This window comes from Pangasianodon hypophthalmus, chromosome 12 (assembly GCF_027358585.1).
Source record: "Pangasianodon hypophthalmus isolate fPanHyp1 chromosome 12, fPanHyp1.pri, whole genome shotgun sequence".
Taxonomy (NCBI): domain Eukaryota; kingdom Metazoa; phylum Chordata; class Actinopteri; order Siluriformes; family Pangasiidae; genus Pangasianodon; species Pangasianodon hypophthalmus.
In genome coordinates, this window is record NC_069721.1 from 637791 (window position 1) to 662790 (window position 25000).

A 25000-nucleotide genomic window follows, 5' to 3' on the forward strand; every position below is an offset into this window, starting at 1 on the left:
GATTAAGTCACCAGCTGGTCAACTCCAGCATTCAGACAGAGTCATGAACTAGCTCTGGAGCAACTTAATGTCCTTCAGTCATGGAGCTGAACATAGGCAGAGGAAGTACACACCTCCTTTATTCCTCCTCCTTCTGCAGCTCTGCCTACCGAGCACTCGATCAGCTCCTTCCTTACCGTAAAGCTCTTGCTAATTCATGCGTTAGCGTCATGTTTGCGTGTTGTTTTTCTTCGTGGTTCTCAGGACAGCACATGGAGGAGATGCAGAAGATCAACGTGTTCCCTCATTCCTGGCTCCACTTCACCTTCTCTAACCTCGTCTACTCTGTGAGTCTCTAACACCAAATTAACCCAGATTGCCTGCATGACGAGATTACTAATAGCTTTCTTTATCTGATTCATTGTTTATAGGTTTCTTCCTCACTTATCAGATCAGAGTGAAATTCACACTTTGTTTTTTTGTTTTTTTTTTAAAGTAAAAAATATTGGCTGAGGAGAAAGTGGGAAGGGGCGGAGCTGAAAACACACACTCCTAATACTCTTTCGGTTATTATTCAGTAATATACTGTAGTCTATGGTGATGGAGAAAGGAAAACCATGTGCACAGAGAACACACAGGATTAAATAACAGCACCAAACACGCCAGGGTTCTAAGCCTGGAACACGTGAAAGCATGCTTTAGTTTTATCGCGCCTCTAACCATAATGAGTCCCGCTTTCCTACTCTCTGCTCTTCTGTTTGTCCGCAGATCCACAGCGGAGGCAACATGCACATCACCAACTTTTCCAAGCAGGCCGTCCGCTTCGGAATGACCGTCACCGGGGTGCAGCGTTCCTCTCATTCCTGAATCCATTTCAATGAACATTTTAGAATTCTCGCTCATTGCTTGATAGTGGTGGTACCACACTGTTTCGAAAAAAAAGGGGGAAATGTTTATGGTATAGTTAAAGGATTAATAGGTTCTAGTTTGGAACATTTCTGATAGCGAAACACACCGTTGTACTTCGAACCTCTACGGGTTCTCCCAGAGGAACAGCAAAGAATCATTAAGGGTTCTAGAAATGACCTTTTTCTAGCAGAGGGGCTGCTGTTAATGCTAACTCATGGGAAAATCTGAAGTGTGTGTGTGTGTGTGTGTGTGTGTGTGTGTGTGTGTGTTGTCCTACAGGAACACTGCACTCACACTGTTGGTCTCTATGGCTTCTACTTCCTGCTCAGAGCTTCTCGAGTTGGAGAATCCGCAGCGTTTGCGTTCTCCATGGAGGTCAGTGTGTATTATACAGTTCACACTATCACGTGCACTAAATATGCCAAAATACAGCCGCTGTTTTAGAGATTTTAATTTTGTGGTTTGTCACTTTTAGTAAAACATTTATAAAAATTATTGATGACTCATCCTGTACTAGTCTTGTGTATTCGCTCTGTAGAGTGTGTATGCCCCGCCCCCTGGGGGCGTGTCTTGCTCTACAGTAGCGGCTCGTTAGCAGTAAACGTGGTTCATCAGTGTGTTTTTGGCCGCGCGTCTTCACACACACTATTCCCTTTTCCAGCTGAGAATAAATGGGCGGAGTTTATTCATGTGAAAGGGGGCGGAGTTTGTGTGAGCTGGTGATCATGTGACTTTTTCAAAGGAGAGTTTTACCAGCGTGTCGGAACGCCGCTCCGTCAGACTGATGGAGAATTCCGTCTTTATTCCCGTCTCCATCAGTGAGAGTCAGTGATATCATTTTATCTCCCACTCACGACCCCGCGGCTCTCCGTCGCCATCGGCAACGCTGACGCTTGACCTCGCCTCAAACACGTACGCCATAACTCCAAACACACACGGCGTCTCGGCGTCTGGGATTAAAGTCGTCCTGGTTAAAGTGGAGAGAAATCCTCCACAGCTGATAAACTCTTCACTCGCGTTATAAACTCTTCACCGTGCTCCGTGTTTACCTAGCGTCAGGTGTGTTTAGATCGCGCGGGGGCGTGGCTTGGCGTATCTCAAACGCTATTGGCTGTTCAAGCACTTCAATTTGCCAGAACCAATCAAATCACGGGATTATAAATGTTTTATGGGAACTTTAAACAAAATGGTGGTTAACCTTTCCTCCTCTCTCTCTCTCTCTCTCTCTCTCTCTTTAGAGGTTAAGACACTGGGACCCTGTGCTAGCAGAGAGCTGTAGGACAACGCAGCCGTTCAGCATGAGAGCAGAGCGCTGCGTGTGCTATCAGATCAGCGTGCAAAGCCGTGTGTGTGGAGAATGGCAGGAAAGGAGCAGCGGAGAACTCAATCAAGTGTTTGGCTTGAGTAGACGCTGCTGCAGGAGCAAGGTAAACAATTAAACAATACACACACACAACAAGTCACTGCAACTTATTGGCGTTTCCGGACTTATTCATGTACGAATCTTTCTTCCAGGTGTTTACGGTGGACGGACTTGGTGTGCCTGCGCTGGTGATGTTTTCCCTGGCCTTCCCATCGGCATGAATTAGTCCAACAATCCAATAATGATAATTCAGATGTGTTTTTCCTCCTCGGCTGATCACGAGTCCTCACTACAGAGCTCTCACTGCTAACATGCTACACTTACATGTGCTTACATGATACACACAGGAATAAAACACTCAGTGTCGTGCTGTTACAGGAAACTAATCAACACCCTGGTGTGGTGAAGCTGATTACTTTCCTATAACAGCACGTCCCCAGGTGTTTTATTCCTCTTACACCACAGCACTTTGCCAACAATTACTATTATTTTATTTATTAAAGAACTATGCATCATAGTTTTTATCTGTTTATAGTTCCTGTTGTCACTTACGTTATAGCAGCTATAAACACTCGTTCCCTCACCAGCCTCTCTTTATTCTCTCTCTTCAACTTAATAAAACAAAAAAAAAAGCAATTTGTTAGCAAGAAACCGCAAAGAATCGTAAACTCCTCTGTCCTGAAGATGTCGGAAAACTTAAAGTTACAGCTTCACCTCTGACTGTTACGAAGCGCTGACACTGGAGACTCCTTCCATAAATGTTACATAAATGTCTCCTTAATTATTAATAATTACACACGTTTTTAATCTGTTTATGTGGAGCGTCCGCTGTACACGTCCCTGTGAATGAGCTGTTACTACGGAAACGATAACGTATTAGAACGAGCGCATTAATATAAACCTGCGCTACTGTCAGAGCTGCTGTTATAGAGAATTAATCAACACCTCCTGACCAATCAGAATGCAGAATTCAGCAGCAAGTGTTTACACTGTGGCTATGATAAATACAGTATAAGCACTACTTAGGGAAGATTACAGAAAGGTAGAATTCCACAGTGTAATTAATTATGTATAATATAAATTATTTATATTTTTGTTTATTCTGCACTAAAACTTCCTATTTCAAGATATTCACTGAGGTTCTTTGTTGCAGTGAGACTAGTTTTCCTCCTTCTCTTTAAGCACGTCAGGTCTCCATTGTTCTCAAGCGCCCCTGTTTCAGAGGAAAGGAAGCGAGCTTTGGACACGACACAGGAAATACTCCCTGACCCCGTTTGCTTCGAGTCCATGACGTTCCAGTTTCTTTCGATCCGAGAGCCGGTTCTCACTCCCAAACCTATTTTAAGAGAAAGAGCAAAGCCGATTAGCAGAAAAGAGATACGCAGGTGATTTCCACCACACGATGTACGAGTGTAGTAGGAGTGGGACGATTAATATACAGTATAATCACAGTAAATTGATTTCTTATCAGCAGCAGTATCAGCTCCTGTTGTTGCTGTAGAAGGTTTAAAGCCAGGACGTTCCTGCACAGGAGATGAATAGAAGCGATTTTGAATCTGTGCTTTAATTGCAGGTGTGTTTTAGCCACGTTTTATTGCAGACGGTGAAACCATTCGGACCAAACCACATCGTGACACGCATAGACCAGTCAAGGGCTCCTTTAACAGGAAAATAAATAATAATAATAATTATTATTATTTAAAAAAAATAATAAAACACACACAACCATGCAATGGTTTTTTTTTATTTATTTATTTTTGTTTATTATTATTATAGGCACAGAATTAGGCACAAGATTTAAATGTGTAGAATGATATATTTTTTAAGCCAGAGAGCTGTTGTTTTTTAATTAAAATCGCCATTAGATTCCAGTTGAGGTTATTTATAAATATAAATACTTTAATAATGGTGGGAAACGATGATCGCTATCAAAGAATGAGCTGGCTAGCATGACTAACTAGCTACCTAACACAGCTAACACCAGTGTTTGTGAGTGTTTGTATAATACGGTCCAGCAAAGTGTTAATGAAAAAGAAATCCAATAAAACCATCCTCAGAAAACTCCTCATTTATCGGAGCAGTCTGAAAGTTGTCCTGTGAGCACACGTGATTGACAGCCCTCTATCTGAGACTGTTCGAATTAACTCACAAGTGGGAAGTCTGAACTCGGAATTACATCATTTTACAAAGTTAGACAGCTACTTTTAGTGATCATGAAGTCACAAGCGCTCACACTCTCTGCGGCTTTGCATTGACCGTCACGTACAAGTGCTCCAGTGCTGCAGGTGGCGCTGTTAAAATTTCATGACACTTCAAAACCACTGGAAGATTAATTATGGATTAATTATGGGTAAATTATGGCAAGTTGTTGAAGTTAATAAAGAAATGAAAGAGGGGGAAGAAGAAGTGTTTATTTCGTTCCATATTTACAGAGAGAAAAGATAAAAAAAATAAGATGTATGCGGTACATGAGACTTTAATAAATCAAGGGTTGATGGTTTTAGCATGCCATGCTTGGACTGAATCGGTGAGGACACGCATCGTTTGTAACAACCAGGGTTATTATAGTTTTAAAAATATTACTCGTTTTTGTTTTTATTTCGTTTTTGTATTTTGGTTTTCAATTTCAGTTTCGTTTCAGTTAGTTTTAATGGTGCGTAAATAGTTTTGATTTCATGTTCATCTTTTGAAAATCATTACTTTCAGTTTGTATTTACTTTTACTATGAGTTTAGTTTTTAATATCACGGTAAATGCCTTGAAATTTGTAAATGTGTCGTACTCGAAAAAAATCCCAGATGGGGCTCTTTCTTTCGCTATCTATTAATCTCGCCATTTATGATTCTGCAACACTGATGGATTCACTCCGTTCCACCTCTGTTCTTAAGTCAGACCAGCCAACACGTAAAATCCGAAAACACGAGTTTTATTCTCTGAAGTTCTGTTTAGTTTTCGTTCGTATTGCAGGTGGACGTTATAGTTGCAGTTTAAATTAAAAACAGTTTACTTTTCGTTTATTTTGAAACTCACATTTTTATTTTTATTTCAGTTAACGAAAATGTTTTTTTCACTGAGTTTTAGTTTTCGGGATAGTTTTCGTTAACGATAACAACCTTATTAACAACCAATCACAGGCTTTGTCACGTAGTGTTTTCGTCCCAGCTGCCATGTGCATGACACAGCATCCTAAGCCTGAAGTCAGAAGTCAGAATTACATCATTCTCAACAAGACGTACTTATTTTCCCAGAGCAGAGAACTGTAAGGTCAATGTTCTACTTTTAACCAACTGTAACCTCGTAAATTAGGGAACTGCTTACGTTATTTACTGTTGGCGTGAGCAGGCATAAAGATCTCCCTGACTTTCCAAGTTGAGGGGAGTTTTCTTCGGTTTTTCCTGGACTGAATTTTAGATTTAGTCGAACACACAGCGATAGTCCGCATTAGTGATAAACATTCACACCAACAATAAAACACAGACGTTTGGATGCTTGTGTCCACTTTAGTAAAGACAGCACAAACACTCTAACATCAAGCTTTCTCATTCTTTACTCTATACAGCGTGTGTGTGAAGTCACTGAACATCGAATTTTCTCACAAAGAAACCCGCAGGCCTGACAGAGGAACTCTGTCTTAGAGAGAATAGCGACGTGGGGGAGAGTTTAGAGGTTGGGGATTTCCCACAGGTTCTGAAATGATACAGCACACCGCAGATATTTCCTTTCGTAATCCTCAGTGATAGTTTCCTTGTTTTTGGATGACGGATACAGCAGCTGACTGGATGTAGTCATGTATGCAGAAACCCCGTGCCTTAGTCATAAGCGTTCTGGTGAAATTGCGTAACAGATATTAAGGTGGTCATGTACTTCAGATGAAGGAGAAATTTACATTTTAAAAAACACACAGTGAGCAGCAAAGATGTGGCGGACATTTTGAAGCTGTTTGCTTTCTCCTCAGTTTAATGGATATGAATGTAATGAATGTAAGAAGTGCTGTAGTGATAATGTGGCACAAAGTCATGATCCATAGCAGCAATAAAACAGTTAAATGAAATGAATAAATTAATGAGTAAATAAATAAACACGGTGCAGATGAATGTGTGTCTAAGTCCAGCTTTACGCTGTACGCTGTTTTCCGCTCGATTCTGCCGTCACTGATATCTCTGGCGTGAGATGAGATCCACGGTCTCATTATTAGCACCACTGCGACCAAAGAGAGTCTACGACAAAGTTGCGTCAGTGCGAGAATTCTGTGATTAAAATCTCCATGTGAGTGCTGCTACCACGTTTTTCTACAAATACGATAGCAGCGATGGAGAAAATATTCCACATTCCACCGGCTGGTTCGCCTGGTTCTAACAGCAGCACTTACAGGAGATAGAAGCGTTAAAATATGCAGTACATGAGAGTAATTACGTCTCTGATAAACACACTGCGACAGAGTTTATGTACAAATGTATAACATTTCAGTTAGCACTTTGTTATTATTATTTTAAAAATTCTTGTGTAGTCTGTGTGTTTTTATACTTTACTAACCTCCCCAACAGGGTTTAAGACTCGCGGTTCTCTTACTCCGTGACCTAGAGAGCCAGGATCAGGACTTTAAAGCACTTCTGGAAGTCGCTGTGGATAAGAGCTTCTGCCAAATGCAGTAAATGTAAATGTGATCATCAGAGAAAGAAAATACAAACCACAAACACTCGACTCGACAAACACGTTCAGATAAGTGTTAATGGCTTCGTCAACAAATTTGGCAGCTCTGTATTTCCCTGTAGCAACTTTATTTAAAAAAAAAAAAAAAAAAAGAGTCTAATGACAAATCTAGTGACTTTTTGAGCAGATTTTAGCGACTGTCCTGCACTCGATACGGCTCTCCATCTCACACCACAGCTGCTGGTTATACAAGCCACTCACCACCAGCGTGTAACACCACGTCCAATCACTGATCACCACTGTTCTCGACGTCCAATCACTGATCACCACTGTTCCCGACGTCCAATCACTGATCACCACTGTTCTCGACGTCCAATCACTGATCACCACTGTTCCCGACGTCCAATCACTGATCACCACTGTTCCCGACGTCCAATCACTGATCACCACTGTTCCTAATGTCCAATCACTGATCGCCATTATTCCTAACGTCCAATCACTGATCACCACTGTTCCTAACGTCCAATCACTGATCACCACTGTTCCCGACGTCCAATCACTGATCACCACTGTTCCTAACGTCCAATCACTGATCACCACTGTTCCCGATGTCCAATCACTGATCACCACTGTTCCCGACGTCCAATCACTGATCACCACTGTTCCTAACGTCCAATCACTGATCACCACTGTTCTCGACGTCCAATCACTGATCACCACTGTTCCCGACGTCCAATCACTGATCACCACTGTTCCCGACGTCCAATCACTGATCACCACTGTTCCCAACATCCAATCACTGATCACCACTGTTCCCAACATCCAATCACTGATCACCACTGTTCCCGACGTCCAATCACTGATCACCACTGTTCCTAACGTCCAATCACTGATCACCACTGTTCCCGATGTCCAATCACTGATCACCACTGTTCCCGACGTCCAATCACTGATCACCACTGTTCCTAACGTCCAATCACTGATCACCACTGTTCTCGACGTCCAATCACTGATCACCACTGTTCCCGACGTCCAATCACTGATCACCACTGTTCCTGACGTCCAATCACTGATCACCACTGTTTCTAACGTCCAATCACTGATCACCACTGTTCTCGACGTCCAATCACTGATCACCACTGTTCTCGACGTCCAATCACTGATCACCACTGTTCCTAACGTCCAATCACTGATCACCACTGTTCCCGACGTCCAATCACTGATCACCACTGTTCTCGACGTCCAATCACTGATCACCACTGTTCCCGACGTCCAATCACTGATCACCACTGTTCTCGACGTCCAATCACTGATCACCACTGTTCCTAACGTCCAATCACTGATCACCACTGTTCTCGACGTCCAATCACTGATCACCACTGTTCCCGACGTCCAATCACTGATCACCACTGTTCCTAACGTCCAATCACTGATCACCACTGTTTCTAACGTCCAATCACTGATCACCACTGTTCTCGACGTCCAATCACTGATCACCACTGTTCTCGACGTCCAATCACTGATCACCACTGTTCTCGACGTCCAATCACTGATCACCACTGTTCCTAACGTCCAATCACTGATCACCACCGTTCCCTTTGTTCACCTGTGCAGTTCTTCGCTCTTTGTTTTTAACTCTTCGTGTCTCTCCCGACTCCTCACTGCCGCTACTCCACTGTGTCTATGTTCTTGATAGAAATGATAAATACGTAAATAGTTGGAAATGATGTTCTTACTCGCCTCCCTCTCAACAGCAGCATCCTCTGTAGGAGTATTTCTCCAGTTCAGCAGAAAGAGATCTGCCCTGAACTTCTTCACCTTCTGTGCTCCTGTCTCACCCATACCACTGAATTGAGCATGATGACGGCTTGTAGTTTTCTAGTGGAACTCCCACAACTTTAAATTATCTTGGAATTTCCATGAACCGAATTAATGGGGGCTTGTGGTTTTGTGGCTGAACGACTTTGTAAAGTCTTGGAATTCTCACGAGCTGAACTGAAGCCCAGTGCCCGAAATGGGAACTTCAGGAAACTGATGTCTACCAAATTGTGATGTGAGATGGGAAATGACTGTTGAGCTCCTTCTCAACTCCTTCTCCACTCAACTTCTATGAATTTTGAGTAATAGTTCACTAATTCTCACTATAATCAGATATTCTTACTGCTCAAAGGTAAACAGTTCATCTTCTTCCAAGGTCTTTCTGGAACTTTCTGTGGATGTAGAGCAACCTCACAGTGGTTCCCCATATCTGATATACTCTTAGACATTCCAGGCCAGAAGATCATCTCTCCTGCTCCATGACTACAGCTCTCTATGCCTCAGTGACCTTAACGAATTGGCCTGAGCAGTTCAGCTCTCATTGACCCTGGAACTATGATCCGTTTTCCTTTAAACAGAATTCCGTTCACTACTGAGAGGTCTTCCCTGAAATTCCAGTATTCTTGAATTTCTTTTGCAACTTGATTCCTTCATTCTGGCTGTTTATTCTGTCACTGTCTCTTTGACCTTTGTTGCAGTTAAGAGACAATTTTCAGTCTCTTTTTTTTTTTTTTTTTTTTAATTCACAGGTAAGTTCATTATTAGCATGTGCACCTGAGCGTCTGTTTCATTGTCAGGTATTTCTGATTCTGTTAATTATGCATTTCCTTTCCTCGTCTGTACTGAACTTTTCGTTGATACCTTTTCCACCTCATCAGTCGCCTCTGTGTGCTAGCTGGAGCACTGCTCAGTGGCTTTTCATAATTGCCTTAATTCCGCAGGTTCTAAGCCATCTTTCGAGAGATTGTGACCCAGGTATTTCTTTCCTCATGGCCAGTTTTACTTTTTTTTTTTTTTTCCAGTCTGAAATTCTTTGGTCATGTCGCTCCCCAAACTCCCCAGAGTATGTTGTCGATTTAGGTTTCAGCACCTTCTCTGCCCACAAAGAGATGCTTTAACATCCTGTGCTGAGGACAGACGGAGAAACCTACTGTGATCTAAAGCTGTGTTTAATGTACACAGGCAAGAGCGTGGATCTAGACAGATCCTCTCATTTCTTTCTGTTGAACTTCTCATGAATAACAAATGTGTGGGTTCTTCAGCACTCTGACCACTTTCACTTTGTCCATTCTGTTCATTTGTTTAGAATTTCTCTGGCAGCGTCACTGGAATTTTCTTAGTGGGTGGTTTTTTTTGTTTTTTTTTTATCTCTTTTATTAGTGTTCTCTCCCTCCAGGCAGCCAATGCCCTCTCAGTGCTCAACATCATCACTCTCTCACTTCTCATGAATCTCATTTCCTCACATGTGGATTCCCAGTGCTGGTTTTCCATCCTTTTCAACCACAACGAAGTTTATTACACGTGTTTTGTTTGTTGTTCTCAGCTCTGTTATTTTATCCGCTCTATATGTGGATAGTTTCACACTTTGTGTCTTTTGTAAGCGGGATCGTTTTACCGATTCTCCGCCACAGGTTGTGTGGGATGACGATTACCTGAACCCCAGTGTCCAGTTTAAAGCTGACGTCCTGTTTTTAGATCAGCTGTCCTTCCAGTGAACAGGCTTGAACGCTGCTCTACACATCAAGTGATTCCTTTTTCCTCACAGTTCTTACACTGTTTTCCATACGCCGTAACGTACCGGCTAATCGACACGTCCCCATGCACTCGTGTAAAACCCGTACCTCTCGTATGTGACGTCCTGTTTACGGGGTGCAACACTCCTTACATTTCTCGATTTTTTTCCCAGGATATCTTTATCATCCTCATTTTCAAACGTCCAGGTATCGTACGCTTGCGCTGCTTCTTCGCAACCAGATTAAGTCCAGCTTCATTCCCTCAGTCCTGCGATGTTTGTTGTGGAAAATGTTTACTTCTGACTCCATGTCTTTTGACAGCGTTCCGTTTGTTCATTTCCGTGCTGTGTTCAACGCGTCGAAATTCCGGACGGATCTCGTATCACGATACGCGTAATGTTCAGTGAATATGCAAATGATCAGCCTACGACGTCATTTGGCGACTTCATGAGACATTTTGAGCGTGTGTTAGCTAGTTTTCCCCTGAAAAGAGTCAGTGCCACTGTCCAGCTGAAAGCACAGCAATCTCCACTTCTGATTTTAATCTTACACACAGTCACTGGAACACTGGAGCTGTAGCACTATAAACTTTATTAACATACAGAAACATGTTTACTATGTAAAGTTCATATCTAGGCTACGATGAAAACGTACTATAAGAATTTCAATTTCAGGAATTGCTTCATGGCTTTAAAAGGCTTACATCACTCTTTTATTTATTTCTTTATTTCTTTTTGGCCTTTTTTGGTCAATATTTTTTGACCACTAGAGGCCTCTAGTGAGCGCTGGAAGCTTCGAGAAATAAAACATTTTCCAGCACAGATTAAACGTCTCAATGTTTCATGAAGATTTATTTCACCATCAATTAAAAAAAAACTCTCCTCATAACTCGACTTTCCGCTTCAGTGGCGCTTCTTTTTCTTTTTCTTTTTGTTTTTCTCCGCCGCCATTACGGTTCCGTGTTTATCGCCGCTTCTTCGTTGGTGTTTTGGCGGAACAGCTGCATTACCGCCTCCTGCTGAGCCGCTGGGAATTCACTACACCAACTAATTTAAAATTATATAATAATACAGTATAATATAATACAACGCGGTAGATATTAAAAACTGCTGTGTTTATTTGTTCTCCGCTTGGAGTTTTGATCCCGTCTCTGTTCACACAAACCTCCAACCTCTCCAGCGCCCCCTACCGGTGCGGAGTGCTCACTTACACACAGCTATAGTACATAAACATATACATATATTACAGAAAGGGAGAAAACATGAATACAAATGTGAAGTGTAGAAATACAAAATAATAAATACACACATTAAGGCTGTGACTTAATGATCAGAAAACTGGGACTTCACATCCTAGACTAACACAAATACATAAATAGAAACAAATAAATTGATATGTTTTTGAGCAAGAGCTGTAACTCGTGTTGTTGTGGATGAAAGTGATTTATTTATTTATTTATTTATTTATTTATTTATTTATTTATTTATTTATTCATTCATTCATAGTCTTGAGTCCTCCATGTTTTAACAGCTTTGTGGTAGTTTTATTCAGCTCTTTTCAGATTATATTTCTTACTTTCTTGCATAGTTGTGAATGTTTGTGAGGTTTTTTAGAAGCATTTAAAAAAAACTTTTTAAGCAAAAATAATGCGGGTTTTGTGTGTGTGTGTGTGTGTGTAATAAAAAGTACACATCCCATAATCAGCATGTCTGTCTTTTCCCAGAGCCATGAGGTTTGCTTATATAAGATCGAAGAAAAAAAATGACTTAAAAATAGTAATATAGAAAGAAAGGAAGCAAAAGGAAAAAAAGGAATAATTGTTGTGAGTGAAACAAGAAACCAGTTGGGAATCTACGTTCAGGACGAAAGCACTACATTTCCCGTGACGCTTTGCGGCTGCACTTCCGGCTCCATGGCCCCGCCCCCGCTGTCCGCCCTGCCCTGTGTGTGTATATGTGTGTGTATATGTGTGTGTGTATATGTGTGTGTGTGAGAGAGAGAGAGAGAGAGAGAGAGAGGTAGCTGTAGGTAACAGAGCTCGGAGCAGGAAGTTGGTGTTGGAGATGGGCTGAAATCCACCGAGGCGCGGACGCGGAGCGGCTTTTCCCAGCGATTATAAACTCTGTAAGTGCTTTCTGCTGACTCTGTGTGCGAGTAGGTGAAGCTACTGTAGGCTAGTATAGGTTAGTATAGGTTAGTATAGGCTAGTGTAGGTTAGTGTAGGTTAGGTTAGTTTGTGTTGTGTATTATATGAGAGCTAACGCTAAGCTGGCGCACATCGGCTGGGTTCGGCTCGGCTCGGCTCGGCTGGGTTCGGCTCGGCTCGGCTCGGCTCGGGGTGTGCCCGGGTTTATTTCCCTAAAAGCGGGATGAAGGAGAAAGCGGGTGAGGGCGCGTGTAATGGCGGCGCGCGGGGAGAGGCGGTGCAGGTGAAGGCGCAGGTGTGAACGCAGGTAAATAACGTTAGCGCGAAGCTGCGAGCACATTCAAGAGCAAGTCCTCCCTGAGACACTCCCAGGCTCCTCACGCGGAAATGTTCCTCCTGAGTTCCGTGGTGATGCTCCTCAGCTCTGTCCTCATGCCGTAGCTGCGTTTCTCCTGAGAAAACCCAGCCCTTGTGTCCCGCGATTACGTCACAGGGACGCGCAGAGGCACTGGAGTTTAACCGCAGAAACTTTCCGCCCTGAGCACAGAGGTGAGTCAGGATTGGCTGTTCGCTCCTAAACTACAATAAATAAATAAACAAATCCAGCCTAGAAGAAGAGACGTCTGGAGCAGGAGCTGGACTCAGAGTCCCAGAATGCAGTGCAGCTGGGCGAGACGAGAGCTGGAAGAGACTAAAGCGCCGCCGCATCGCTCTCTTTAGCTAGAGCGTCACTGTCACACGGCATTGTGGGTAAGTTGGGAAAAACGTGTTAATTGTAACCGTTAATACGCACATCATTCAGAGTGGAACTTTCCTGTAATGCTCCGTTAATCAAGCTGCAACAGGAAGTTCTGCGCAGAGAGGTGTGCTGGAGCGTGGCGTGGCGCTGCGTGGCGTGGCGTGGTGCTGCGTGGCGTGGCGCTGCGTTTGTGCGGCGCTGCGTGGTGCGGCGCGGCGGCGGGGAGGGAGACGGTTTCCCGGCTCTGCAGCTGATCACATGATGCACATTAAGATCTCAGAAATGCGTTTAAGAAGCTCTGCAGGTCTGAGCTCTCAGGTTTCAGCCGTGGTAATGTCTTTAGGCGAAGTCCAGCGCTCTTCCTCACAGCTTCATCATCACCGCCTCACGCGCTGCACCGTCAGAGCCACTGCGACAGAAATGACCAATCAGGAGCGAGAACCGAGCCGTGCGGTGCGATGGAGCGCGACGGTGTTCATCAGTGACTAAAACCTCATAATGACTGCGTCAGAGGTTTTTTTCTTGCTTTCAGGAAACTTTTTTCAGGACAGGAATTAACAAGGAATAATAATAATAATTGGATTAATAATTAATAAATCGAAATCGTCTGTGAGCTGCTGTGGTGTAAGAGGAATAAAGCACATGCTGTTACAGGAAATTAATCGGCTTCAGGATGATGTCACTGCTGCGCCGTGTTTTTCTTCCTCACTGATCCCGCTCTCCGAGTGCCGCTCACGTCTTTCTTCTTCTTCTTTTTTTTTTTTCCAATCGTCTGCATCCTATGGAAGGTTTCTGCGTCCGTATAAGGAAACCGAAACTGAGTGCAGGTGACGTGAGACGTGAGCGTTCAGCACACGATGGTGTGAAGATAAGACGTGTCGTGTTTTTCGGTCACTGTGGAGTTGTGAAATGTGTCTCAGGTTTATTATTCACGCATCTAATCCGCAAAACTGCTCATGTTTCTACCTACAGAGTTCGCTATCTAGAAACCACACTTGGGTAATATTTACCACAGCAGGTGATCGACGCTGAACATCTTCAGATGAACGCAGAGCTTTCGTACTCTGAAACATCATCAGACCCAGCTAGCCAGTCCAGCTCTCTCGGCTAGCTAACAGCTCACCTGTAGGTGTTTCCGCAGGCTGGACGTCGAGCCGTGAGATTCCCATCCTCCGTCTCCGCTGTCTCAGACACTGCTGCTACACAGTGTAGAGTTTCATCAGGCTTTATTCTGATTGGCTCTCAAAATCAAATTGTGTAAAATACTGTCTTTTAATTGGCTGACAGTCTTCAGTGGTGAAACGCATTATTATTATTATTATTATTATTATTATTGTTTTATTCTGTAGCAGAACTAATTGATCTGAAAAGAAACTGAGGTAAAAGTAGTGTGATTTAATGAAACTGAAATAAGTACCGTTACAGTGAACCCTGCACTCGAGTAACGAGAGAACACGCAGTTCGGTACTTTCCAGCGCCGATTATGATGGTGTGATCGGAGCGCGTACCCGTCACTCTGCGGTGTCCCACACACACACACACATACACACACACACACACACACACACAGTAAACTCAGTCCACCTGTGCTCAACTGCTAAACCCACGCTACACTCTCGCTTCCTTCTGCGCACACACACGCACACACACACACACGCAAGCGCGCGCTCTGCGAACTTTAACGTGGGCTTGAAGAGCGGAGAAGATGAGAATACCAGAAGCAGCTTCATTACTGTGATTATTCTGGTTTATGATCTTATGATTTATACTTTACACTCTTCATTTACTCCTGCAGCTCAGTATAAATACAATACAGGAATAAAACACTGCGTGTGCGGTGCTGTTTTCGGAAATTAATCCACTCTGAGGTGGCGTGATGAAGCGGAGTTACACTCGCCACGCAGAAGCTGATCATTTTCCTCTAACAAGCGCGTCCTCGGGTGTTTTATTCCTCCTACACCACAGCAACGTACCAGTGATTACACCTTTTATTTATTAAAGAACCACGCGTCATACTTTTTATCCGTTTATAGTTACATTTAACGGAGAACAAGTTCTCACGTATGTTATAGCGGCTCTAAACAATCGCTCCCTCACCAGCCTCGCTTTTCTTCTCTCTCTTCAACTTAATAAGAGAAAAAGAAGCGTAAACTCGTCTGTCCTGAAGACGTCGGAAAACTGAACGTTACAGCTTTACCTTCTGACACTGGAGACTCTTATCTGTTTATTATCCGTGGAGTGTTAGCCGCACTCGCCCCCGTGAATGAGCTGTTGCTATAGAAACGATCGTTAGTATTAGAACAAGCACAAAGCATGCTACAGATCAGCCTCATATCCTGTGTGTGTGTGTGTGTGTGTGTGTGTGTGTGTGTGTACGGAATGTACAGTGTATATACAATATGCATTTTGGAAATACCCTGAAGCTCTGCACTTCCCAAAAGTGTTTTCCATTTTAAAGTCTCACCTTTGCTGGATAATCGAGTTTTAACTGGTAGTTTTGTGTGATGTTTTGTTGTTTTTTTTTTTTTTTTTTCCTTCTCATAATTAAAAATCATGATTTACGATTTAATCGTCCAGAACCAACGGCATAATAAGTTAATATAAATGTCAGGTTTGAGGAGAGGAGAGTGTGTGGTCGGGAACTGCTTAGTGGCAGAGACAATCCCGAAAACGCTGCAGAGATTCCTTTTTTAAAAAAAAAATTTAAAAAAAGATAAAATAACGGTACATTTTCGATATAATCCTTTTACAGACCGGTTGTGTTGATATCCACATGGCCACATTTTCGCTGTTTCACAACTCCTCTGCAGCTGTCAGTCATTCCAGATTAAAAAAACGAAAACTCGTGGCGTGTTTCAGAGTGAGAACATACTCCGATGTTAGACTGCAAAAGTTTAGACGGTCTGATAATAGAATATAATCGAATATAAATTCATTAATAAATGAATTCTGAATTAGTATGATATGATGATGTAATGAGAGTAAACGTCAGACATGGTGTTGGTGTAATATCGTATAGAGATGATTAAATCGTTATGTCTCACAATCTGAGTATGGAATCATAAAGACTTTTAAGTGTAAACTATTTGGATATTTGGACATAAAGAGTACTTTAAAAAGAAAATGAAGTGTATAGTCGGCTTGTAAGAGGTTCAGCGAGTTGCTTCCGTGTTCCTTCTCCGATTCCCGTATAACAGAATTCCCATTAGGACGAGAGTGCAGAGGCTTAGTGTTCCTCTAACCCGAAGGGGCAGGACATGAATTGTGAATGGAGCGTTTTGTGTGTGTGTGTGTGTGTGTGTGTGTGTGTGTGTGTGTGTGTGTGTGTGTGTGTGTGTGTGTACTGTATAAATGGGAGGGTGGCTCTGCTCCCACATCTGTGGTTCTGGTTCCTGGTATTGTAATGGAGAGCGAGTGTAAAAGCAGTGTGTGTTCCTGATGTGAGGAGGCTGTTGTGTTCTCCACACACAAGGACTCAGAGAGAGAGAGAGAGAGAGAGAGATGGACAGAGAGAACTTGCTGATGCTGAAATGTCATGACTTTTCTGTACTTTCCTTGTTCTTATTTGTGTGTGTGTGTGTGTGTGTGTGTGTGTGTGTGTGTGTGTGTGTGGTCAGTGTGATGCTCAGACCCAGCTATGCCTTACGTGGATCGGCAGAACCGTATCTGTGGCTTCCTGGACATCGAGGAAAATGAGAACTGCGGCAAGTTCCTGCGCCGCTACTTCATCCTGGACACACTGGAGGGCAGTCTGGTGTGGTACATGGACAACCCGCAGGTAAACACACACACACACACACACACACGGTCAAAGCTCCAGCATGTCCCTGGTCCAACAAACAGGAAGTCCACCTTTCACTGCACTTCCTCTACGGTGAGGGCGGAGTCATCCCGTCTGTAGTCCAGCCCCTGCTTATCCAGGATTTCCTTTAAATGGAGGAAGGAAGGAATAAAATAAAGAACAAAGTGAGGAAAGGATGGACAGTAGTAAGAACAGAAACAAGGAAATGCATGAGGAAGGAAGTAACGAAGGAGATAAAGGAATTAGTAAGAAAGGAAGGACCAGTGGAGGAAGAATGGAAATGCAGAAGAAATTAAACAAGTAAAGGAGGAAGCATCAAAGGAAGGAATTAAATAAGGAAGGAAGGAAGTCTGGAAAGAATTGGGTTGCTAAGGAATTGATTGTGGGGAAAGGATAAGAATAAATCTGGAAGGAATTGCATATGGCAGGAAGTAGGGAAGGAAGGAATTGAGTTGGACAGGAAAGAAGATGGAAGTGTAATGTAAGGGAGGAAGTGTGTTTGTCGTTCTTCTCTGACCGCTCCAGTGTGCTCGCGCTTCCTCTTCTTTCCTGATTAGAAACTTTCCTGTTAATCTGCAGATGTTTATATTTCCCTTCTATACGCGTCATTTACATGAAACACGCCCTAATTTATGCGTACAGCGAGCCAATGAAAGCCCAGCATTCAGCACTGGAGGAAAGCTCAGAGTTCAGGAGGCGTGTGTTCAAGCTTTCTGCAAATTTTTCAAATTATAGCCTCTGATTAGAAACAGCAGATTGTGTTTTTACTTTCTAAAATGTTTTACAGTGATAAAATCCAGAGATTTATACACGTTCTTTTATGATGAATAATTCATTTATAACTGTATGATTGTGATGGTAAATAATGCTGGGTATGTGACGCGTGCGTGCGTGCGTGCGTGTGTGCGTGCGTGTGTGCGTGCGTGTGTGTGTGTGTGCGTGCGTGTGTGCACACTGGAGGTCTTGGGTTTATCAAGAGGTTAATTTACACCTTTAACGGAGGAAGTGGGAAAGTGGGCTGTGTTAATGATCACACACTAACACACTTTAAAGCGGCGATGTGTAACTCCACATCACATCCACACTAACCTATTCTCTTTATTTCTTTTTCTTTTTTTTTTTTTTTTTTTTTTTTTGGAGAGTTTGAGTTCCTTCCCTCTTTAAAAAAAAAAAAAAAACACCTCATTTATTGATGCTGAACAGAATAAATCACTCCATGCTGAAACTTTACTCTCTCACTGTCCTGAGTTCAGTACAGATTTACACCAGTGCTGCGTTCTGATTGGTCGTCAGGTGTTGATTAATTCTCTATAACAGCAGCTCTGACAGTAGTGCAGGCTTATATTAATGCTCTCGTTCTAGTACGTTATGGTTTCCATAGTAACAGCTCATTCATAGCGACGTGTGCAGATTGAAAAATAAAGAGACTAAAAAATAATTATAGATATTTTATTCTGTCTCTCCATAGAACCTTCCAGAAGGAACCCCGTGTGTCGGCTCCCTCAAGCTCACGTACATCTCCAAGGTGAACATTCTCTCCTCTCTTCTCTCCTTTCTTCTCTTCTCCTCTCCTCTCCTCTCTTCCTCCTCGTGATTTCTGAACGTTGATTAAAGTGTAACTTATTAACAGTCGCTGTTTTAACGTTATTCCTGTTTCAGGTTAGCGATGCGACCAAACTGCGACCCAAGGCAGAGTTCTGCTTCGGTAAGACTGTTTATTACCTCTCTCTCTCTCTCTCTCTCTCTCTCTCTCTCTCTCTCGCTTTCTTTCTTTCTCTTTGACAGAGACACACACTTTCTCACAGACCCTCACACCCTGACTCACTCTCTCTCACACACACACACACACACTATTTCCACTCCCATTTCCTGCTCTTTGAGTGTGCGTCTGTCTCTCTATCTGTCTGTCAGATTCAGATTACATTTTTTTTTCTCTCTCTCTCTCTGTCTGTTTCACTCTGTTTTTTTTCCTCTCTGTCTCTCTCGCTTTCTCTCTCGCGCTCTCTCTCTCTCTCTCTCTTGCACACCTCTATCCGCTGCAAGCTTCTTTGTAATATTTAATAGAAAGAAAGAGATCCATGAAAGTCTGATCAGTGGAACAGGATTAAAGTAAATTCATTTCTCTTCAGTAAGAGCTTTAGTCTGGTCGCGGTGAATCCGGAGTCTATCCCGGGAACGCTGGGTGTGAGGTGGGAATACACCCTGGATGGTTAACCAGTCTGTCACAGAACACCACACACACACACACACACACACACACACACACACACACACACACACACACACACTCACTCACACACTCGTTCACGCCGAGGGCCAGTTTAGAGTCGGCATGTTTTTGGGAGGAAACCGGAGGAAACCCACGCGGACACAGCGAGAACGTGTTTAAATATCATTTTGTAAAATTGTCACGCTATAAATAATGAAAAGAAAAGTATAAACTTGTCTGTGGTGGATGTTTGAGCAGTGCAGTGACCTCGGCGTGTTCAGGGACAGCCGTGATTTTATCGTCTCTATCGTCTCTTCCCTGTGGTTTGCCGCGAGCTCTCCGGAGGGAATGTCCTGCTCTCAATGGCAGGAAGCAGTTACATGACCTCACGCTGACCTTTCCCTGGAGCTTGTGACTTCCACACAGGATGCTGAAGTTCAGATCTGAATCTCCTCTGGAGCGTTTCTAGATTTTTATATATATATTTTTTTAATATTCACGTCTTTTTGATTGTGTAGATCAATAGATCACATGCAAGTGATGACGGTTTAATGGAACGCACCATTCCTGCCTGTGGCCATGTCAATGGTGTGACCCAGTTCTTGAAGGGGGTGTGTGTGTGTGTGTGTGTGTGTGTGTGTGTGTGTGTGTGTGCCATTCATGTAGGCTGAGGTGACTCACGGTTGAAATTGATTCTCAGCCAAACAGCTTCCTGTTTCGAATTACCCGAGTGTTTAGTGCAGGATACGTGTTAATATATTAATAGAATGAACCGGTGAATTGTAGCGTGCAGGAGTTGGACGGATGATAAATTTATTAGCTTTACACTGGGCGAGTAAAATCTTCACATTTGGTGTTTCCTGGGAAATGTAATATAATAACGTACAGTGAGCTGTTAGCTAGTGAAGCGCACTCATGCAGAATAACAGAAATGAACGAGTTTATAAACATTTCCTGTTCTAACAGCGTTTTGTGTTTGTGTCCTCGGCCCACGTTTGGGCTGTGAGCGTCTCGGCCGATGTGTGTAGTGCAGCAGGTGGTGGGATTCGGAGCGAGTAGCGTGTTTTAAAGTAGTAACCTGGACACGTACCTGCTCGTCCCCGGATTCACAAACCCGAGGACTTCACTGGTGGTGGTGTTTGTACACACACGTCCTGGTCCTGTTCTGAAAAGCCTGTGTGATATGATTAATGTCAGGGTAGAGGCAGGGTTGTGTAACTCTAATTACCCCAACCTGCTCCGATTACATTTTTAGTGTATAATAACTAGTTCTTCCTCCCTCACACACATTCTTCTTCTCTCTTCCCCTCCAGTGATCAACGCTGGAATGAGGAAGTTCTACCTGCAGGCCAACGACAAGCAGGACCTGGTGGAATGGGTGGCTGTTCTCAACAACGCCACCAAAATCACGGTGAGTAAGAGGCAGGGCGAGAGTAAGAGTCAGAGTGAGGCTGAGGCAGGGTGAGGGTAAGAGTCAGGGTGAGAGAGAGTCAGGGCGAGGCTGAGGTGGAGAGAGGCAGGGCGTGAGAGAGAGTCAGAGCGAGGCTGAGGCAGGGTGAGAGTAAGAGGCAGGGTGAGGCTGAGGTGGAGAGTCAGGGCGAGAGTAAGAGTCACGGTGAGGCTGAGGCAGGGTGAGAGAGAGAGTGTCAGAGCGAGGCTGAGGTGGAGAGGCAGGGCGAGAGAGAGGCAGGGCGACAGTAAGAGGCAGGGCGAGGTTGAGGCAGGGCGAGAGCAGGGGTTGTGTGATGTGGGAGTATTAGCCATGTTCGACCGCGTAGTAGACGTGGGTTAATGTGACTGATGGTGGAGAGTCAGGGTGAGAGAGAGAGGCAGGGCGAGGCTGAGGCAGGGCGAGAGAGAGGCAGGGCGACAGTAAGAGGCAGGGCGAGGTTGAGGCAGGGCGAGAGCAGGGGTTGTGTGATGTGGGAGTATTAGCCGTGTTTGACCGCGTAGTAGACGTGGGTTAATGTGACTGATGGTGGAGAGTCAGTGTGAGAGAGAGGCAGGGCGAGGCTGAGGCAGGGCGAGAGAGAGAGTCAGGGCGAGGCTGAGGCAGGGCGAGAGCAGGGGTTGTGTGATGTTAGGAGTATTAGCCGTGTTCGACCGCGTAGTAGACGTGGGTTAATGTGACTGATGGTTTCATTACAGCCTCGTAAAAGCTGGTTATCGATCCTCCGTGCAGCCGTGTGTGTAATCGATCAGAGCCCTTTAACCTCCTGTTCCCTTCCCTGCTCTAGTGACGCTCTGTCCCATTACACATCTCTGTACGTAAGTGGACATCCAAAGAGCGGTGTGCTGTTAGAGGACGATAATCAACAGCGCATCGCCGTGGGGTCACGCGGCCTGACACACTGTTTATTCCTCTTACAGCCCCGCAGTTTGGCAACGGTTTTCTCTCTAATAAAAAATGACATCATATATTTTTAAAAAAATCTGTTTATAGTTACATTTACGGTTATACAAGTTAGTTCCTGTTCTCACGAACGTTCGAGTGGCTATAAACACTCGTTCCCTCACCAGCCTCTCTTTCTCTCTTTCTCTCTTTCTTTTGAAATTCATAAGACAAAAAAAAAAACCCACAGCTTGAACTTTTTTTTTGCGTGTTACCAAGAAACCACAACGTGATAAAACACTGACAGTGTACAAGATTTGATCTAAAATTCGTTCTCGAAATTATCCTTCTAAGAAAGAAGAGCAGTTAGCGGTTTTGTTCGTTTTGGTTTATGGTTTATATAAATACAGTATACGAGAAAATACGCCACACGTACCTGCTAAAGGAGAATTAATACGAGTCAAGAATTAATACAGACGAGAGCAAACGATATGTATAAACAAAATATATAATCAGAAGAAGTTTTAAATCTGATTGTGATGCTGTGTGAACGGGATATTCTCGAACTTATTCTCAAACTTATTCTCAAACTTATTCTCGAACTTATTCTCGAACTTATTCTCGAACTTATTCTCGAACTTATATTCTTGGATCAGGAGTTATGTTGTATTCATCTTCAGTGAATGTCAGAAGCTTCCAGAACAGAGAGAGGGAATTTCTCCAGTCCCCCCCCCCGAAGGCGGTCTAGGCAACAGATGTGTGTCTCCACGCCCTCCACACACACACACACACTCACATTCGTGTGTGTGTGTGTGTGTGTGTGTGTGTGTGTGTGTGTACAGTTGTTCACCACAGGCAGGAAAAAGCCCATTGCCTTCTGTACGCAAAGAAAACAACGCAGACGTTTTTCCTGCTCCGATTTCTCGTTGCTCTTCCTCTTTTGAGTCACTGACTCTTTTTATTTTTTTTTTCTTTTTTCTCTCATTGTCTGTGCTTTCACACTATAAACGTTCTTCTGAATTTAGTCAGAGGAAAGAAAGCCCACACACACACACACACACACGCACACACACGCACACACACAGAGGCTCTTGTAAACTTCCACTCTGTCCCTCAGGCTCCAGAGGAACGCAGGCCCATAAACACAGTTCGTAAAAGAGCTGGTCACGGGTCTATAATTCTCCACTCCTGTTCCGGAGGGCGTCGCCTTGCCGTTAGAAACGCTAATGCTAACAGCTCAAACACTGAATTCTTTCTGAAATTAAAACTGGCAGCTCTTAGCTTTGAAGGTTTTGTCGTTGTGCCACAGATCTGAGAACAGTGTGGAGGCGTTATAATTTTCACAGTATGATAATGCAGTCTGAAAATATCACGGTATTAATCGATCGTTTAAAAACACATTGTGAATGAGCTGTTAAGTCGGTGATCTTTGGGACACTACACCGATCAGCCATAACATTAAAACCACTGACAGGTGAAGTCAATATCATTGATTATCTCGTTACAGTAGCTCCTGTAAAGGGGTGAGATATATTAGGCAGTGAATGAACAGTCAGTTCACGAAGTTGATGTGTTGGAAGCAGGAAAAATGGGCAAGCGTAAGGATCTGAGAGACTTTAACAACGGCCAAATTGTGATGGCTAGACGACTGGGTCAGAACATCTCCAAAGCAGCAGGTCTTGTGGGGTGTTCCTGGTGTGGTTAGTACCTACCAAAAGTGGTCCAAGGAAGGACAAGCGGTGAACCAGCGACAGGGTCAGAGAGCCCATGCTGTCCCTGTCCACCACCCAAAGCTCCTACACTGGGCACGAGAGCATCAGAACTGGACCATGGAGCAATGGAAGAAGGTGGCCTGGTCTGATGAATCATGTTTTCTTTTACATCATGTGGAAGGCCGGGTGCGTGTGCGTCGCTTACCTGGGGAAGAGATGGCACCAGGATGCACTATGGGAAGAAGGCAAGCTGGCGGAGGCAGTGTGATGGTCTGGGCAATGTTCTGCTGGGAAACCTCGGGTCCTGGCCTTCATGTGGATGTTACTTTGACACGTACCACCTACCTAAACATTGCTGCAGATGGAGTTACACCTCTTCATGGTAACAGTATTCCCTAATGGCAGTGGCCTCTTTCAGCAGGATGATGCTCAATGCTACACTGCCACAAAAATTCTTCAGGAACGGTTTGAGGAACATGACAAAGAGTTCAAACTGTTGACTTGGCCTCCAAATTCCCCAGATCTCAATCCGATCGAGCGACTGTGGGACGTGCTGGACAAACAAGTCCGATCCATGGAGGCCTCACCTCACAACTTACAGGACTTAAAGGATCTGCTGCTAAAGGTCTTATACCACAGAAACCACACACACCTTCAGAGGTCTTGTGGAATCCAGGCCTCAACGCAACGATATTAGGCAGGTGGTTTTAATGTTATGGCTGATCGGTGTAAGCTTGTAACGTTGTTTGCAGGTGCCGAAGTCAGGCGATCAGAGCGGGCAGAACCCAGCGGAGGCTTGCGTGGAGGTCCTGGGTGCCATGAAGCAGGTCTCCTACAAGACCGAGATCATCGGAGGAGTTCCCATCATCACCACCACGCAGGTCAGACATCACCACATAGTTTAATAACTCGAGAATATTCATTAAAATCGAGTAAATGAGTTAAATTGAATTAACGCCATGCCATGCCTAGAGCAGAGATGCTACAAACATCGTAAAGAGCCACTGATGGGTTAACGTTTCCTCTCTTTCCACAAAGCAGCCACTATATTTGAATAATGGCCTCCGGAAATGTCCGAGGCTTTTACTCCGTGTTTGCTGAATGCAGAAGCAGATGGCATGTGTAGGGACAGATCCGTTATTCTGTGTCAGTGGAACATGAATATTTAAATGGTTATTATTTATGCATGTTTATAGTATCGTTTAAAATGTTTGGAACTTTCCATGACTCAAAAGCACTTCCTAAAAAAAAAAAAAAAAGAGAAATGTTCCAAATTATGTGCTAAAGTAGCTCCAGGCTGATTTTAACTCTTTTGCTCGTGCTGTATTTTTGTATTTTGTTTGTTTTTTCTGTAGGAGAAGGGCGAAGGGCAGAACGGGGCAGAAAGAGGGGCACTGAGGAAGCCTCACGGCCAGGTGCCCTACTACCTGAGCCGAGCCACCCAGGACCAGTCAGTGGTGAAGGCTGGCTTCTGCGTGAAACAGGGGGCAGTGGTGAGTCCACCTCTGTTCGCCACGGGCCAAGACTTAATCCCAAATGTTACATCCGTATTTATGTGGGGAAAGTTCCTCATATCCTCAGAATCGGGTTACACACGTGGCTAAGCTGA

The 25000-nt window shown here is 43.9% G+C and overlaps 2 protein-coding genes across 7 annotated transcripts in view; both read left to right on the forward strand.

Annotated features, from left to right (window-relative positions):
- The window catches only part of btbd16 (BTB (POZ) domain containing 16), a 29370-nt gene extending 23656 nt beyond the window's left edge, over positions 1-5714 (forward strand). For 3 of the 4 annotated variants that reach the window (XM_026928112.3, XM_034309248.2, XM_026928113.3), the window contains 5 exons: positions 244-326; positions 748-822; positions 1168-1263; positions 2127-2315; positions 2404-5714. In XM_026928112.3, coding sequence (XP_026783913.3) covers positions 244-326; positions 748-822; positions 1168-1263; positions 2127-2315; positions 2404-2472 — 512 coding nt within the window. In that variant the 3' untranslated portion in view covers positions 2473-5714. The remainder of the gene's footprint in view (positions 1-243; positions 327-747; positions 823-1167; positions 1264-2126; positions 2316-2403) is intronic. The other variant, XM_053238543.1, reaches the window with a different exon arrangement.
- A 6701-nt stretch (positions 5715-12415) lies between these two features.
- The window catches only part of plekha1b (pleckstrin homology domain containing, family A (phosphoinositide binding specific) member 1b), a 23190-nt gene continuing 10605 nt past the window's right edge, over positions 12416-25000 (forward strand). For 2 of the 3 annotated variants that reach the window (XM_034309259.2, XM_034309260.2), the window contains exons 1-7: positions 12416-12575; positions 16954-17114; positions 18607-18663; positions 18798-18843; positions 20661-20758; positions 24144-24272; positions 24747-24884. In XM_034309259.2, coding sequence (XP_034165150.2) covers positions 16974-17114; positions 18607-18663; positions 18798-18843; positions 20661-20758; positions 24144-24272; positions 24747-24884 — 609 coding nt within the window. In that variant the 5' untranslated portion in view covers positions 12416-12575; positions 16954-16973. The remainder of the gene's footprint in view (positions 12576-16953; positions 17115-18606; positions 18664-18797; positions 18844-20660; positions 20759-24143; positions 24273-24746; positions 24885-25000) is intronic. The other variant, XM_034309258.2, reaches the window with a different exon arrangement.